This window comes from Corapipo altera, unplaced genomic scaffold (assembly GCF_003945725.1).
Source record: "Corapipo altera isolate COAL_440 unplaced genomic scaffold, ASM394572v1 0, whole genome shotgun sequence".
Taxonomy (NCBI): Eukaryota; Metazoa; Chordata; class Aves; order Passeriformes; family Pipridae; genus Corapipo; species Corapipo altera.
Window position 1 is genome coordinate 71,988,042 of NW_020884872.1, and position 19,155 is coordinate 72,007,196.

Sequence of the window (19,155 nt, forward strand, 5' to 3'; positions counted from 1 at the left end):
ACATGCCCGGGGCCGGCCGACGGGGTGCGGAGCGGCTGCCGGGACGCACCGCCCGAGCGGCACCGGCGGGGCGGGGGGCGCCGCTACTCGGCTCTCGCTCGCCGCCGCCGCGCCGTGCCGGCCCGGCCCGTGCCCTCCTCCGCGCCCATGGGCGCAGGCCGGCGGGTGCCCGCGATCCTCCCACCGACGGACTGGAGCCGGCGCTGAGGAGCCACCAACACCTCCCTTGCCCGCTCCGTCCAGCACCGCGCCCGCTGCGCCGCTGAGCGCGGGGGGCGCCGCTCCCGCTCTTATAGGCGGCGGGGGCTGCCCAGCGCGCATGCGCTCGCCCCGCCCCTGCCCGACGGGGCGGTACCGCTCCCGCCGCGGAGAGAAGAAGGAGATGAGGGAGAAAGGGAAGAAGGAGAAGGGGACGAGTGCGGCAGCAGAGGCCAGCCCGGGGGTCGCGCTGCCCCTCCTCCAAGACCCACTGTGGCTGTCCCAGACAGGCGTTCTCCCCACCGCCCTTCCGGGCGCTATGACCGAAGCATCCCCCCGCCCCCAAAAGAGCGGGCGCCCGTATTTTTGCCTCACGACTTCTTAAAAGTCAGCGGGAAAACAAAGATGCACCTTTAAACACGCCCGAGGTGTCAACAAAGTTTGTGTTTTCTCCTTCCCTCTGAGACAGCTCTTGTGGCACCGATCGCAAATTTCACTTAAACCGCATTACATCAAGTAAAATAATACTTCTTTTAATAAAAAGGCACAAACAGGGCAGCTCTGATAAGGGGCACTGGTTTTAAATCCTGCTGGTAAGGATTGTCACTGCAAGGAATGTGACTGCAAAGTATTGTTTATTTCTCTCATTCTTTCAAGCTTTTCTTCTTCAGTGAAATTATTGTCCTTCCCTGACAACATATCGGTCCTTCCCCCGCCCTCTTCATCCACCTGTTTTGTTCTCTTTTCAGACACACTCTGGGGCTGCAGGCTTTCATGGAGCTGCTGGTCCGGTGGAGCAGATTCTGCTCAAATTAAGGCCCAGATAGTTGCATTTTACCCCTTGAGTTTTGCTGTTGCTCGCAGTGAGTACTTTCCCGGCCACAGCCCTTCTGCAGCTCAGCCAGTGGCTGAGCAGAGGTGGTTCCCACACACCTCACACCTTACTTACCTCAGAGATGTTTAGTAACCCGGAGCAGCTAACCTTTGGAAAAGTCTGTAGTTATCAAGATGAAAAGTGGGTTTGCAGGTTCTGTGCCATCAAATCGACCCAGCTGGGTGAACAAGATGAAACTTGCAGCAATTTGAATGATGGAGTTTGAGATGCTCCATCTCAAAACCTGTCAGCTCTGGCACGAGAAGCCCACCACAGACAGCTGTGGATTTTGTACACTCCCCCCGCACCACCCACAACACCCATTGCCCAAGACACCCCTGCGCTGTGGGTCAGCAATGAGTCACAGCAAGGAAAGGGGCTTGTCTGGGGAAGGAATTAGAACCATGAGCTCCCGCCAGTGACCTGTCTTTGGTTATCTGGCAGCCACAAGTGACAGCACAGCAGCTGTTAAACGCCTGCATTCACAGAGATCTTCCTACGAGATCATTTTCTTTAAATCTGAGTTGGAGTCACATTTTCATAATAAGAAAAGCAGCTTCTCAGTTCTTTTATACGTGGCAAGCAAAATACTTTCCCAGCCCCGTCCTTCGAGTTGATGGTTCACTGATACTCAGCATGGTGGATCTCTTTCAATAGCAATAACAGACTATGAGAAGATAGGTAAAAAGCAAATTATCTAATCTAATCTATCTATACTCCAAGTTAGGAGCCTCGATCACAACAAAGTACCAGCACCAGATCTCCTGCAGAGATTATCTGTAACAGGTACTGTATATATTCAAGCTTGGGATTTGTTTCAACTTGTATAGGTAACAGCAGAGATAATAGCGTACCTCATTATGCTTTTGTAAAACTTAAAACATTTGGCACTTTGCAAAATGCTTTAGATCCTATTTAGCAATAGACTAACTAGTGGAGGGTTTTTTTCCTCACTGTCTTTACAAGTTGATCAAGTAATACCCCTATGATTTAAGTTTAAAAACACACAAAAAAATCCAGAACCAAACTATGTGAAAATACGTAAGTATGGCAACAGGCTTTTCCACTCTGCGACTTTTTCACTCACTGTCTGGTGTCTAGCATAAATTACCTTAATCTATTTCAATATAAAATAAACTCACCACTAAGGTCCCAGATCCTGTAGGACACAAAATCCACTTATCCCATCAAACCGAGTGTTGTGCAGCTTTTAGATATAACTGAAACATCATATAGATGTTAGAGTGGGGAGAGATTTTGAAAGCCTAGAGATATTCAATAATGATCACACAGTCTATAAATCTCTATCTGCTTCAACTTTCTTTTATTTTTTTTTTCTACAAACCTCTGAATTTTTAGCCCTACTACCAGGTGTAGTTTTCTGAGGCCTTTGGGTGAGTAGACATGTTCTTTGTCCTCTCCGGCCAAAAGCATGAGCTCAGGAAAGCAAATAACCACATTTTACTTCAGTAATTTGAAGAACTCGCTATTCTGCTATTCCTGAAAAATCATCTCCCTTGGAACAGGGAAAATAAGAGGTAAAAGAACTTTTGTTAGTTGTCTGAAACTGCTAAAGTGCATTTTGCATATAATTTTTAACACACTGAGCTGTAAACTGTCAGTGCAGGGGATAAGCCCATCTACAGCACTTTACAGCTTCTAAAGGACCCAGTGTTCAGCTGTTGCACTGGCTGTGTGAGAGCAGTACCTGCACATCTATATGCCTGGGCACAGAGCTGTGGCACAGCTCCCTGTGCCGCTGATCCTTGCAGGTAAAGCTGCTGTGGGATAATCGCCACCATATGCACAAGTGACTGTGTAAGACCAGTATGTTCTTACCTTGTAAATTCATTCAGTCACTGCATTGACAGACATTCTCCTTATTATAACAAAGGCATTTTTGCTGTTTTTCTACTACAGTCCCTCTACAGATGGGAATTTTATGTGCCTTCAGAGCACGGTGCCTTGCTTTCCTAAGGTTGGTAGGCCTCATTTACTAATGCTCTTTGCAAATACAAACTGCTCCTAATTCAAAAACAGACAATACCAGAAAAGGCGTAAAAAGAGAGATAATAAAAAAGCAAGTCTTTCATCCTGAACAGCTCGCAGTTCAAGAAGGGGAAAAACAAGGATACCCCACTTTGAGTCTGAGCTGCTGAACTGTTCACAACAAGGTACCACAAGCATTTGCTGGGGCTGGCTGTGGCAGCCTGCATCAGACAGGAAGGAAAGAAAAGAAAGGACAAATAAGAGGAATTTGTAACAATAAGTGAGAAACAACAGTCCCTCTTCCTCCCCCTTGGGTGTACATCCTCCAAGATGATGCAGGAACCCAGACCTCTCACCTTGTTCTGTATCTCTGTCTGTTTTGGTTGGAACCTCCTTAGAGCTAGGAAGAGGAAAGCCCTGCAATGCAACTCTCCAAGTTGCTGTGAGCTTCTGTAGGTGTGTGAGCGGCTCTCACTGTTAGGGATGTTTTGCTTTCCCTATCATATTTCCAGCCCATGCTGTTGCAGCTTGCCACATTCCCTTGATGGTCAGAGAGACACAAAACCAGCAGCAACTCTTATTCTCTTTTCTTTTTGACCCATTGGAGATAAACTTTAGATGGTGGATGGATGCTTTCTTCTCTTCCCCTTTGGGATTTTCTATTTCATTCTTGATAGCCTTGTCACTTGGGTATAAGTGAGATGACCTGCTTTTCATTGCCCAGCCCTGGATACCAAACAGGCACTTTTGTACCTTTCTCATTATATTTAGCTCGTGTACTTGTCATTACATCATTACCGTCAAACACTTTTGCAGCCTTATCAGAAACCTTGAAAATCTGGATTTGAGAATTCTTTGGCCCTAAAGTTGTGTCCATGACACTGCAAATCAGGATTGTAAATTAAAACTCATAACCTGAAGTCTTCTCCCTCCCTTATTCCAGAGAAAATCTAGAATTCATTATCATGGTACTGTTGTTTAGATGATTTGGCCACGCTTACCATAAGAGCTACATTTTATTGCAGTTTGTACAACAACAGAGATTCCTCTTCCTGGTAACATAAAATAAAGGAAACCATTCCAGTCTGTGACCCCATGTAGTTGTTTGTGTGTTTTTTTAACCTATAAACAAATCACCTTGGAGCCAGGGGTCGGCAATCCCTGCATCTTTCACATTTATCCTGGCAAAGTCGCTTCTCAGGCAAAACTGTATTTCCTGCTGATAAAGCAATGCCTTGCTGCCCCCATGTGAAGTTAGTGGGAAGGGTAGTGTTATTGAAACTCCATCACTATGGGTTTTGTACCAGAGAACTGTTGAATTCAAGACTGCAATCCATACTGACAGGTTTTACTAACATAGTTTCCCAGATGAGAATAGTTACCAGAATATATAGGCTTAACTTAGTAGGGTTTCCTTTTCTTTACACCCTGGTTATTAACTACCTTTTACACTAGTGTAGGTGTACCTGTGGTAAGCATAATTTAAACACCATCAATACATTTAAAGCTCGAAACTGCCACTCCGATTGTGGTATTAGTTGCATAAGCCAGACTGGTTTTTATTTCTGCTCAGGGACCATATTTAATATCTACATTTTAAAATACACATGTATTCATAGCAAAAGGCTTTCTTTTATTGGCTCTCATTTCCTGGAAAATAATTAGATCAAGATGACCCAAGGAAAAAAAACCAACTCTCACAGAAAGAGGCAAAGGACTATAAAAATAGCTTTGAATGAAATGATATGAAGTTAGCACACTCCTCAGGGGCTGGGCTATGGATCTGCAGTGGCTACACTGGCACTGAGCATGTCAGTGGGCAAAGCTCAGCTCCTGCTGTCAGTGCTCACTGTCTCAGAACATGCAGCAGTGACAGCAGAAATCAGGGCTGGCACCACCTTATCACAGCCGGTGCAGACACCTCCCCTATCGCATGTCTGGCTCCAAAATGCACACTGTCTTGATAATGGGGTTAGGGGATGCAGGCTGAAGGGAGGTGAGCAGGGTAACAGTATCTGTGAGCGCTGGGGGATATCTCCGTCCAAATTTACCAGTGTAGGAGGAGACTGTTTCTCAGAAAACATCCCCCCAGTTCCAACATAGAGCCCTGTTGGACTGGGCCTTTAGGGAGTTTGTTAGCATTGTCCAATTACTCAGCCCTGATCAGTACAATTGTCAGGCTCCCTGGAGTCTTAGTACACTGATTTTGGGAGTTTCCACTTACTGCAGGCTCAACAGGTTGCTGTCCAGTATGTAAATCCTTGGACACAAAGAGAATGTGCACATCTTCAAATTGAAAGGGATGCCATTTCCTAACTGAATTATTATTTCTGCACTAACCAACCACTCCAGACACTGGCAAAAAACAAAAGAATTTTAGCCTTTTTTTTTTCAGTTCCACAGACAAAAACAAAGGAAGAATTACCTGTGGATTAAATCCATCTTCCCACTGCCTGCCCTCACAGTGACACTGGCCAATTTGACAAGGTATCATTTTTATAAAGTTGTTTCAACTAAAAAAAGAAAAAGCCAGGAAAGCACAGGAATTTTCCACATTCACACTCCAGTTTATGCCACACAGGGCATAAAGCATAAGCATTTTATCAAATGCAGACAGAGAAAACTAAGGATAATTTCAAAACAGAAATTTACTGGTGCTCACCTCCTCATGCCACAGTGCAAGACAAAGATTTAGTCACCATGTAGTGAAAGCAGCATCACCACACAGCTGTAGCCCAGGTTATTGCCTGTACAGTAAGTTCAGTGAGCTCTAGCAAGTAAAAAAGCGCTTCTTCTCTGGGTACAGTTCAAAGGACTTGGTACAGCTAAATTTGCAGTTTGGGTTTTATAGAGGGATTATTTCTGCAAATGAGCAAGAAGCAGCAACTTGTTGTGGAAAACTAACAATATTTATGAGAATATTTTCTAGATCAGGACATTTTTTTATACTGCTTACAAAAGAAGCAAAAAGACTGTATTGTATCATTCCTGTTTTACTTGACATAAATACCACAGCTCAAATACGACTTACCTTAAAGATGATCTAGCCTGGCAAGGAGGCTTTGGAGTTTCTGTCCCCTTCCATTTCCCAAGGCTAACTTTAAATGATACATCCAGCACTCTGCAGGGATGTTCCATTTTAATGTTATTGTTTCTGTCACTGCTGGAATGGTATCACCATCCGTCTGCCTGAGATCAGGATCGTACCCCTATATCACTTTAGCCCCCATATTTCCCAACAGCTCCGAAGCCTATTAAGCCCTGATGCCACCCCAGCATGGATACTGCCGTGACAGAGCAACATGTAATGACTGCACCAGCTACTGCAGCAGTAGAAACAAGTCACAGGGAGAGGGGATGATGAAGGTGACAATTCTGAAGTGTAAAATCACAAATTACTTAGAAGAGTATTTCTAGCTAAATACTGTTATTAATGAAGTATAATTTTAAGCTAATAGGCATTTGTATTAGACCTGTATCTTCACTACAGAAATTAAATCTGGACAAGCTACCAGTCTTTCTGCAGTTTCAGCCACTTCTGCACATCCCTGATGCAAGCAGGAGGTTGCTGTTGGCACTGACAGAGCATCATCACACCTGAAGCCAACAAAACCAATGTTAACAGCCTTTGCTCTTTGCTCTCAGAGCAGTGGTCAGCATCAACTTCACTTTGCTATTGCAGGATCAAGTAGGAGGTTTGCCCTGTGGTCCATACTGCATAAGCTTAGTTGGCAGCCAAAGGTCTTGCCCTCCCTGGGAATGACTCTTGCTGCTGGTTTGGCAGCTGGAGGTATGCGGACATGTGCCTGCTTCTTTAAAGGTATTCTTGTACTTTAAGCATTACACCGCTACTGTGGGGGTAAGCAAAGGCAATGTTAGGTGCAGTGAGTTCCTTCAGACAGCCACCAGTTCCCTTAGTCAGCAACCAAAATAAAAGGTAAAAGAAAAAAAGACAATTCCTGTTTGACACTGATAAAATGTGCATTGCTAAGTTTCATTTCCATGGCATCAAGGCTAGCACTTTCCTTTTGCTATCGCTTCAGTCAGTTCACTTTGACCTGGTGCTAAATCAGAAGCCCCATAGCTGCCTTTGGCATTGCTGTTAAGGATAAAAGAGGCAACACACTGGAGAGCTGTGCCAAGCACAGCTGCACTGAACAACAAAGGCAGCACACTGGTAAGATATAGGTATGCTCATCATCACTCCTCCACACATTGTCACAAAATGAGTGTCTCCAGCAGAGATGGAGAGATGTCCCTACACTATGAAGGACTAACTGCTCACTGCCATTTCATCCACTCAGCATTTGTGCCCCATTCCAAGCCTTTTTCTTAAAGATAAGACTTTTTTTTTCCAAATGGACACCTTTATCACAGGTATCTTACTTTGTCCCCAAATAGAACAACAGTGAAAGTGTTTATGCTCAAAGGTTAAATTCCTTTGTGTGGATGTTGATAAAGAAATAAGGGTAGCCCAAACAGCCAAGGAATGCTAACACTCTTAACAGGATGAGAAGGGGTTGGATGTTTTTTCAGTTTAGGGTATCTTCTACTTAGGTACTCAACCATGGAGTTAATAGACTACCCAACTGTACATAGTTTGTGCATACTTTTTTCCCCCAGGTTTCACTCAACTGAAAGTCTACTTCAGCTGCCTATCATCATCTTTTTTCCCCATGAGAACTTACCCACATCTTCTCCTAATAAGAGTATGTGGTATTTTTCAGAATTTCGAGTTTTGTATAATAAATAGTTTGATTTTGAATATTCATCAAGTCTGTGTTTCTTTCCCATTCTACTACAGCATAGTGTCTGATCAAAACCTCATCCTCCTAGCTTGCTTGTGTGACTAGGACCATCATCGCCTCAGAAGTATATCCTGTTAACACAAAGTGCCATATTAAATACAGAGAGCCAGCAAGGGATTTTTTGACCAGGAGGTATATACCGGCCTCTAATCAGAACTGGATTTTGGAAGCAATTATATGACATTCTAAAAAGCTGCTGTCCTTCTTCTAACCAAGCACTTGCCTTAGGGTGACACCTGCATTAGAGAAAAGAAAGAGAGAAATCCATCAGTCTGTGAAACATTATTGAACAAACAAATAAAGTATCTTTTGCTCTTTCAGCTATCAACCTGTTTAGGATAGGAATACATATTCCAAGTTTTCCATAAACTGTTCAAAGAGAAATGACCTGATATCCTGGTGGGGACTGATCTATACTCAAAAGTAAAATGAACCCTGAAGCTCTTCTAGTTTGTAGATGCTTCTAAACTTAATCATAGCCTGTTCATAATAAGCTAGAATTGCCTTACTTCTAAAAGGTGAGAAAACAGAAAACAAACCATTCTTTGGAAAAGGTATCAAAGCTAAAGAAACATGTAGTCTACTCACCTCCTCACTGTGGCATTTAGCTGCAGCCGTGGGCTATAAAGATTAAATTCCCGAGGCTGAGTAAAAAAAGCATTAAGTAATAAACCTCCTAGCAACAGGAGTCAAATGGGTGAGAGGGACTGTTCAAATATTGAAGTTCAACAAAAGTCTACCACCTTAAAGGTGTTTCAGAAAATGTTTATGACCTGAAAACAAAAGGTCACATGTTCACCACTAAACTATGTCCCTAAGCACCATGTCAATGTGTTTTTTGAACACTCCCAGGGATGGCAACTCAACCACTTCCCTGGGCAGCCTGTTCCAGTGCTTGACAACAAGCCTTTCAGTGAATAAATTTTTCCTAACACCCAATCTAAACCTCCCATGGTACAACTTGAGGCCATTTCCTCTTATCCTCTCACTTATTACCTGGGAGAAGAGGCCGACCCCCACCTCACTGCCACTTCCTTTCAGGCAGTTGTAGAGAATGAGAAGTTTCCCTTGAGTCTTCTTTTCTCCAGGTTAAACAACCCCAGCTCCCTCATCTGCTCCTCATAAGATCTGTGCTTCAGACCCAGCTTCACTGCCCTTCTCTGGACACACTCCAGCACCTCAATGTCCTTGTTGTGAGGAGCCCAAAACTGAACATAGGACTTGAGGTGCAGCCTCACCAGTGCCAGGTACGAGGGGTCAATCACTGTCCAGTCCTGCTGGCCAAACTATTGGTGATACAAGTACACCCATCCAAGCCATGATCAGCCAGTTTCTCCAGGAAAATGCTGTAGGAGATGGTGTCAAAGGCTTTCCTGAAGTCCAGGCAGACAACATCCACAGCCCTTCTGCTAAGCAAGTCACTCTGTCACAGAATGAGATCAGGTTGGTCAAACAGGACCTGCCTTTCACAAACCCATGCTGGCTTGCCCTTGTCCTGCCATATGGCAGCACTTGACATGATCTGCTCCATGACCTTCCCCGGCACAGAGCTCAGGGTGACAGGCCTGTAGTTCTTTGGATCCTCCTTCTGCATCTTCTGGTAGACAGGCAACGCATTTGCTGATCTCCAGTCAACCAGGACCTCCCTGGTTAGCCAGGGCTGCTGGTAAGTGATTGAAACTGGCTTGGCCAACTCTTCCACCAGCTCCTTTAGTACCCTCGGGTGGATCCCATCTGGCCCTGCAGACTTGGGGGTGGCACAGCAGGACACTGACCATTTCCCTACACATGCTGCATGACAGGGCTTTGTGGTGGTATATAACTGGCAGCCTCCTGCCACCTGCTGAAAGCAGCATTCTCCATCAGAGCTACTGGAATCCTGACAGGACTCCCTTGATTTTATATTTTAATTCATTTGGTTATGGAGTTAATTTATAATTTATAATTTAAAGTTAATTTATAATTTTCCCCCCCCAAAAAAGAATCACCCATGTAGAAAACAAAACTGCTATTTCTACCTACTAAACAAAACATTCAATCAATACAAGAAAATCATATTATAAATGCAGTTGTTTTGGGACTAGAAAAATAACAAGACATAAATATTTGAGATCAGAAGAAATTATCCCCAACTGAATTAAAATGAGTTGTCCCATTCACAACAGGGAGCCTTGCGCACTACATCCCCTCACCTCTTCCCACACTTCTCCTCCCTCACCAGCTCCATCCTCTTTTTAAGCAACCTACCAGTCTGGTTGGGTGGAGATGGCACGTCACAGCTGGGCTGGAGCTCCACAGGCACTGTCACAGCAGGTAACCGCTGCCTTCCAGAGCTGCTGTGGGCATCACCTCCCCTCCCTAAACCCACCTGCCCATTTCCATGAGAAGCTGTACCAGTCTACCACAGGGATAATTCAACCATCCACTGGTGTCTGGAGGCAGCAGCCACAGTGCTGAAAGGTACTTAATGAGAGGGAAGAGCGAAAAAGCCTGACAGCTGTTTCCCAGCAATTAGTCCAAGACCTACATAACATATTGCTGGAAATTTTTGGGGGTAGCCAGTTCTTTGTTCTTAGAAATCTGGATAAGGGTTTTAGGGAAACAAACTTTTTACAGAGCATAAAGCATTTATGCTCTATGGTACAGATAGATATTTTTATATTGTTACTCTTAATTTCTCATTAAGTACCTGCAAGGTGCCTCTTTCATATCTCCTGCTGAGACATTCCAGGTATAACCTGGAAAAACACTTAAGAGAGCTGACATGATTGACTCTGGATTATTTCTTCTCTTAGCATGAGTAGTATAGACTGGAAAAGACCAAAGAATTACCACTGATGTCAAAGAGGGAAAACAGGCCACTAATCCTGCATTCCTGAACATTATTTTAATTCAAAAAATTGTGTTATAAAAGCAGTCAAGGTTGAAAACACAGTTATGTTACAAATACACAGATGGAACGAGTATAGTTGCATCTGGATTTTTTGTGGTGAGGAAGATGCATAAACTCTGTCTCACTCCACCTTATCTCAACCTCCTTCCTCACAATCTACAGGAAAGCAGTAAGTAAGTGTAGTATCTAGCTAACTGATTTGCCAGAAGCAGAGACAAATGTGAGGGCAAAGAAAGTTCTGGACCAGAAAGAGGTTCCTAAAACAAGCAATCCAAGGCACAACTCTCTCCCTCCTCCTGCTGTCTTCATCACAGAAAGAACACTGAAGAAAAAGCAAGTTAATTCTAGTAAAGAAAGAGGTCACATACATAGGTTTACACCACAGCTGTACACCAAGGTACAAACTAATACAGAACCCCATCTTACTCCAGTACATACTTTTCTTTCTTTATAGAACAGATAATCCAGACTTGATTTAATTTTATGGTGTTTAAGTATAGGTCAGCTTCTTAACTTGCTTTGTAGAAAACCAAGCCACACCTTGAATGTATTTGTATTTTGCATTCTAATCATATTACATATCTTTAAACTGGGGGAAAAAAATAATTTGAAACAGTGTTTACAATGTTGATCCCTGAACATCATGACTACATTCAACCACCCAAGTAAATATTCTGGGAATATAGTTATTTCAAATCCCATTTTGACTTTAGTTTGTAGTCCAGCATGTGATTATTCCATTTTATAATCCCATTTTCACTTACACTAAATTAAGGGTATAATTGTTGCTTTAATGTGAAAAGAAACAGAGCACAAGTACCCGGGAGGCTCAGACTGCTTCCCAATTTACAAAGCCATTCCCAGCACTGTGTTACGTTACACCACGATCCAGGTTTATATAGCACACTATGAAGAGATTCTAGACAAACCCACAATACAATACCTCCTTTTGTTCCACACTTTCAATCCAGAGATCAAGTCCCTAAATTCAGCAAGAACAATTTTGCACTATATAAATTCTAGGAAAATGATTCTACATATCACCAATGGGGTTTTTGTTTCTCTTATAATGCAGGAGAATAGCAGGAAATGATCTTTCAGATAGGCAAATATGTATTACAAGGATCACAGCATTACTGTTTTATTGTTTACACAATGGTAAGATGCACATATGGACAAACAGTACACATTTAGATTTAGTTTCACAAATTAATACATTATAAGAGAGTCCAGTGGTTTAACATATTAATTATTTAAAAAAGCAGTAACAAAGGAATACAAACATTACAGTTTTGACTGCAGCCCAATAAAAGTTTAAAAACAGGTCAAAATCAAAATAAACCGTGAGCTTTATTTTTCCGTGACATTAGAAAAACCACATTATATCCTTTCCTAAGAGACTGCTCACAAAGATGCAATAACATACAAGTACAAAAGTGAAGAATTCTGTGCTCAGTTTCCCTTAATTTTATCAGATCAAGTGACAAACTGAACATTTGTTGAAGAGCAATCACTGCTGAATGCAGACACTTCCAAAACATACAAAATGGTAATAACACTTCAACAATAAAAAGCAAATGACAACTCTGCATAAAAAGCAACGTGACTCCAAAGTTTCATGCTCACACTTCAATCCAGTATCGTTATTTGCAAAGACTCAATTGATCTATTTCATCCTTATGATATTTTTCCCAGATATTCCTAGTGCACACCGAATTGGAGATGCAGCACAACAAGCTATGATGCTGTAATATATAAGACTCATAAACTACTGTTGCAATAGCTTTAACCTTTAAATTACATAATTTTCCCCCTCCATTCGTTAGCAGCAACTTATTGTACTATACCTTGTATTAAAAACAGATATCCAACTGCTTTTAAGTCAATGCCAGCAGTGCTAAGAAGCTAGTGAATCAACTTGGTTTTGGAACGGCTAATTCAGCTAATTAGCACAGCATATCCCATCTCCCTCAATTGCAGGGAAAAGCTCATCCAGCCCTGCTTGCAAGCAGACCTTCTGGCATCCTGAGCTTTCAGGTGAAATCCTGCAATACCCTCCCCTCTTCAGCTCAGGAGAAAAAAAAAATCCCTAAAATTCAAACAGTTTGGGAACACTACCTATGAAATGTCTGTGTCAAAATCTCAGATACTTCTTTAGAGTTGGCTGCTAAATGGGCCAAGAAAAAAGATTTAAAAAAAAACAAAAACAAAAGAGCTACTAACTACTATCTACCGAACTTCATGAAATAGTAAACATTTTCAGCTGGTTTTAAACAACAAAACACAAGAAGCAATGATGACATAGCCTAGGACCCACTATTTGAAACTCTGTAGGACCACAGAGCAACATGGAGAAACAGAACACACAAAGAAAAGGAGATCTGTCTATGGGGAAATGTATGCACATCTGTGTTTTATACATATATATATACACATACATACACACAGATGTGTGCACTGTACTGTATATATTTACATCCATATACACAAAGACACCCTGAAGTAGATTTAAAGGCCATATCCAAGAACAGAAGATATGAACTCTAGTATTTGTACTAGAATAGATTTTATCTGTACAAAAAAAACCCCAAACAAATATGCATATATTCATATGGTATAAAGCTTATTAACAAAAAATATTCTGCTACTAACATTAGGTTAAATAGATGATTTTACAAGATTCTTTAATAATAATGCAGTATAGAACATTTCTAAAACTAGGGCCCAAAATAAAAATACATAAACGAGTTTCTATTCACAAGAAAATAGCTGTTCAATATGATTTAATTTTGTATTTCAGACAAGGGAAAAGTAGCAAAATTTTTATAAATCTCCTGGGATGCAATTTAATTAATGCATCAATCTAGAAAAATAGACTTTTCAGATGAACAAAGTTGATTCACTTCCCCCTCCCTAAAAGGGGTGCCTATCTTTTCCCTCGCTTGTTTCCAGCTGGAGGTTTCTTCAGCTGAAGAAGTTGCCCTCCTGTCCCAAAGCCTGCAGATGCAGGATTAGACACCCCGAACGTCAGGCCAGCTGATGCTGTGATGCCGGGATTGCTGAAGTTAAACCCAGATGTAGTCGAGCTCCCAAAGCCTTATGAAGGAAGGAAAAATATTTTAAAACATAAGTTATATCAGGACTGCAAGTCTGTTCTCCTTGAAGTTATGAACACGAGGCACTTTATTACCAGCATTTGTAATACTTTATACTAACATTGTAGAACACATTGCTACTGCACTCGGACTTGCCAAGAGAACTTGGATATTACAGCACTAACACAGCCTATCTCAGTGAGTCCAATTATATCCTAAATCACAAGTTTATTATACCATTATCCTACAACAGTAACACCCAAAACTCCCACTGAAACTGTACAACAGAAGAACCATTTTCTCGAGATTCCTCAAGTTCTCAGCATAAATATGCAGTGCACTTCTAAGGTGGGAGAGAAGGCAGAAGGTACAAGTGGACCATGGCCCACTCAGTTCACTCACAACAGATGAACGACAAAGCTGGAGTCTGAGCACCCAGTCGCCTTCCTACTAGCTTGGTTACCTTTTCCTGGCTTTATAACATGCATGGCACATACCACACCTTAAATGTGAAGCAGAAAAGGGTCAAAATCCTTGCCAAATTCTTGATATTTAAAAATACCTTTTGTGATTTAAACTAAAAAGCAAAACTGGAGACAAAGCTTTGGAAAAACTGAATGACTATGTAAGCAAATCGTGTATTTTAACTCCTCCACCCTCCTCTATCAACGTAAACAAAGTGAACGTTTGGTTCAGCTATGAAACAATATTGGCTGAAGAAAATCCGCCTCTAGTTTCCAGCAACAGTAACACCAACTCATTTAACGTTCTGTTATAAATTTGTATCCCTTGTGAACAACCAACTTGGATAATAATTGCAACTATTACAGAATGCTAGAAATTTTGCCAAGATTAGTTAATAAGAAGCAGAGCTTCATAACTTCCCTTTATGTTCTCTCAGGAAACCAAGAAGGCAACCAATCACACAAAATAACAAGTATGACACAAGCAAGTTAAGATTTTAACAAAGAGTTAAAATATTAAGAAAAATGGGACTGATTCACAAGTAACAAAGGGTATATTCTCAATGTGCATTACTTAACATTGTTTTATTAGTTCTCTAGCACTAAAAGAATCCTTTGATCACATCAGTATTTTCAACTCAATGCCTAAATATTTTGAAAGTACAGAATTAAAAACCCAACTGGTTATCTCCTCAGAATCCTGAAGCAGCTCTCACAAGCTTGTGTCTTCTGTTCTTAATCAGGGAGACCCATGAATGAAAGTCTTTTAATAACCAAAACTGTTGGTAAGTTACCTTTTTATTTCAAGTATGTACCTGAGATAACAGGTAAGCATTGCTTCCTATAGAAAATGGCATCATTAATGCCATTCATGATAAAGCTATATGTGATCTATAGTGCCAGGAGTTCAGCAGGCAACGGTAAAGTGTTCATAAATTACCTCCACGTTGCTGCTCCTAGATGCAGGGATTATTTTGAAGCATGCAAGGAAGGCAGCTTGAGCTTTACTTGAGTAATATTAGAGTAAGAGATGCATAGATTATGTGATAGAAGACTGAAAATATGCTTGTTAATTTAGATATAATTTGGAAAGTAATAGCTGTTATGTTAGAAGTGACATTTAGGGCAGCCATAAAAGTGTAGAAAGGCAGGTGGGAAATTCATCTAAATGGTTTTGTCCCATCATAACAGCATAGCAAGGCCATGGTATGGTACTTCATTAAAAGTAAACCAAACCCTAAAGCTGAATACTCAAATGAAAAATCTTCAGGAAAAAAAACCCTGAACAAGGTATACATTGAGTCTTATTCCCACTGCAAGGGAAGAGAATCAGTCACAGAATAGCTCAGTTTTAGAGGGAAGAATCACAGAGTCTTGAACTATAGTTACAATGTGGTCAGCAATTTCATTGTTGAAATTAGTATTACTTATGTGTAAACAGCCATTTTCAGAAAGTAAATGACAACCTGCCCTTTGAAGGCACAGCCTTTGCATCTCCCTGAAGGGCGTTAAGAGGTTTTGCATCTCTGCTTCCATCAGCCCTTTACCTAGGTAAGCCAAAGATGGGTACACACCTCCCCATAACATTATTTTTAATTTATTTTAATGCTACAGGGATAAACAACAGTTCAGTAGATCTCAAAGCCAATTTATTTCTGCCTTCATCCTGCACATCACAATGGGTGCTCTAGATCTGAAAGTATTTCTAGGACAGCTTTGACTGATTTATTATAGCCTCTGTATCTAAAAGCTGCTCACAGTACCCATGGATTATATTCAGGTCTATTTTTCAGCAGTATGAGTATGTCCAGCCATGGTCCCACTTGATTATCTCTTATCCCATTTACTGAGGCTGCTATACTTCAATAAAAATAAGTCTCCAACAAAAATTCTGAACTCAGCTCTTCAAAGAATATTTAGCACGTGTTTTCACAAAAATTGTGTTTGTACACCCCTTCCTCCCTTAACATTTTATCTATAAATTCAATGGTGATTTTTGTCCTTTTCCCATCACTTTGAGAGTCCTAATGCCCTTTACAACAGCCCACTCACATCGGCCTTTCTAGTTGCCACTAAATAAATAAGAGTAGGAATTAAATGTGACTTGGTTTGGAGTCAGCTTTCCACAGTGCCTGTATGTGTTTCAGGGGGAATCTGGAGACACTGTTCCATCTTGCCACTGTGTGCACTAAAGGAACTGAGAGAAAGCTGCTCTGCTTTTCATCTGTTGATACAGTGGACACAACAACTGCTCCTGGATTAAGCCAAATTTACTATTAGAAGACACTCAAGTACTGTCAGAGGACTCAGATTTTTCTCTTCAAACACACAAACTGAAATTGAGAAGAGCAGTAATACCCCTAGAAACATCTTCAAATCTTTTAAAGCAACTAAATCTAACTCATACACTTGACAGAAGCAATTTGGAGATCTATAATTTTCATTCTAAGATAAGAACAAACTCATGGAAAACGTGGAGGAGAGTTGGGGCATTATCTAAGCAGCCTAGAAGAACAGGGTGTTGGAATACTTACTAGACATTAGTCTGGGAGAATATTTAAGATCTCATATCTAAACAAAAGCAGCAGCAACAGTAAATCCCATAACCCACATTCACCCCATTTGTCTAAAGAAACAGATTCAGAAACAAGACACAAGTATTATACGGTAATATAAATCAGAATATGGTTTCAGTATCCTGTAAATGTTAGCTGAGAAACAATACATGTAAAAGAAAATATAACCTGGCGAGCCTCAGGCATCATTCAAACCCATTTATGCATTCTTGATAAAATTAAACTGAAGATCATATGCAATCCAGGTGCTATGTGACATAGGATTGTGGGTATAAAAGGTTAAAGTTAGTGTGTTTCTGGGCTACCTAATTTTTTATAGAGGTGTCGGTTCCATAATCCCAATCTAGATCAGGACTTCATGACCACTTAATTTTCTGGCACAAAATAACAGAAATTACATTTTGTCTTTTTCTGTTTCTGGTTACTACCTTCTGCAGCTGAGACTCTTGATATAACTGAAAATTATATTGGACCCAATTTTATTGAGTCCAATTCCTGCACTTGCAAACGAGAGACTGGTGGCACTGGCTCCATGACAAAGCCTGGTTTGAGGAATACAAGGAAGTGATACCTAAAACTGCCTCTGCACACCACCAACATAGCTAAGACAGACTTGTTATTTACTTCGGTTTGATACTTCCTTAGTGATGGAGAACTGATCCATACAACTGGTCTTCTAATTATATTTTTAATAAGCTAACAACTAAATTATGAACTTTGTACTTTAGCAGCCTGAACTGCTGCAATATTATTTATATACATAATATATAGAATAGTTAATTTAATATAGGTTTCGGGAAAAATAAGCTACAATATAAAAACATAAGAAGCCTAAGTCTTTCAGGTGTTTCTGATATTAAAAACAAAGTATAAGAAGATTGATGCATACACACTGTATACTGTAAAATCAGAGAAAGTTCTATCAAGAATTTACTAGGTTGTTACACATTCATCAACGTTACACCAGCTTAGTGAGCCATTTCCACCTTATGGTACTTTACAGGCCATGCAACTCATCACTAACCAAGGAAAATCCAGAACAAAAAGCATTGCACTTCCTAATAAATACTAGCAAAATGCTATTTTTGTATTAATAGCCATTAAACAAATACTTTGCTTTTAAAGAAAACCCAACATGCTACCAAAAGACAATCCCAGGAGACATGATCCTCCTTCCATCTGTCATTGAAAAAAAGATTGTAAGACAGACTATAGTAATCTATTTACCTGCTCATAGCTATTACTCCTATTTAAAAGGTAAACAGAGATGCAAGCTATAGAAGTTACTAAGATTTCAGACATTTGAGTTAGGGAGCAATAGGATCCATATTTTAATTTTATCATCCCCAACAAAATGAAAACGAAAAAGTGAAATGAATGCTGTGTAGTTCAATTGCCACAGAAATGTTTTCAAAGTAGTTAATGTAATCATTTATGAATATATACAGAGATAACATATGCATAACTTACTATTCAAATAGAGTAAGCAGTTATACACTTTAAAGGAAACCTTTGGGTTTCTAGAAAAGAATTTTAACTTTACTTGTAAATACAGTAAGTCAAATTACTGGTATATTTGTCACAAATTTATATACTAATTTCAATAGCTCAGTAACTGCTGCATTCAAGTAGTCACTGCTTTTCTGTGCCTCAGACTGCATCTGATACAATCTGATGCATCTGATCTCCTGCTTCCACTCCTAATTAGAAAGACACCATCAAATGGGAAACATTAATGCTCACTCAATACTGCCTACCTAGGAGACCTTTAGCAGAACCTAAAAGTTGATCTGAAAATGTGTATTTAGTAAGTAAACAGTTACTTCACTGGTGATATACACATGCACCTTTAAGCATATTTGTTTCAGTAGTTTTCTTAGACTGAATGCAGCAGTTTGATTATAAGACTTTTGCTTTAAGATAACCTTCAATTTCAAATTAAAAGAAAAAAAAAAACCAACCTGCACTTAGACTTCCTGATGGCTTACTTGTAGTTCCAAACCCAAATGATGATGCTCCTGTGGCACTACTTCCAAACGCAGAGCTACTTCCAAATCCTAGTAGAATAATAGTAAAGACATACAACAAAAAAAATTCAGACACAGCAATTAAAGACACATAGGTTTTGGGTGAGTATTCTAAGACCAAACATATTTGGTAAACAAATAGTCCTAAGATTACTGTCTCAAGAGTATTTCATTCTCAACACAGCGCTGTGTTAAGAAAAGAGTGCAAAGTGGAAAGCATTAGAGAAAAAT

The 19,155-nt window shown here is 40.6% G+C and overlaps 2 protein-coding genes across 3 annotated transcripts in view; both read right to left on the reverse strand.

The window, feature by feature from the left end:
* Window positions 1–321, reverse strand: part of SHISA2 (shisa family member 2) — a 5,909-nt gene extending 5,588 nt beyond the window's left edge. The window contains exon 1 of the mRNA XM_027651715.1: window positions 88–321. Within this exon, the coding sequence (XP_027507516.1) occupies window positions 88–321 (234 nt within the window). The remainder of the gene's footprint in view (window positions 1–87) is intronic.
* A 7,647-nt stretch (window positions 322–7,968) lies between these two features.
* NUP58 (nucleoporin 58) overlaps window positions 7,969–19,155 on the reverse strand; it is a 42,101-nt gene continuing 30,914 nt past the window's right edge. The window contains exons 15-16 of one of the 2 annotated variants that reach the window (XM_027652211.1): window positions 18,859–18,954; window positions 7,969–8,105 (exon numbers count right to left, since the gene is read on the reverse strand). In XM_027652211.1, the coding sequence (XP_027508012.1) occupies window positions 8,077–8,105; window positions 18,859–18,954 (125 nt within the window). In that variant the 3' untranslated portion in view covers window positions 7,969–8,076. Of the gene's footprint in view, window positions 8,106–11,874; window positions 13,859–18,858; window positions 18,955–19,155 lie in introns of those variants that run through there. The other variant, XM_027652201.1, reaches the window with a different exon arrangement.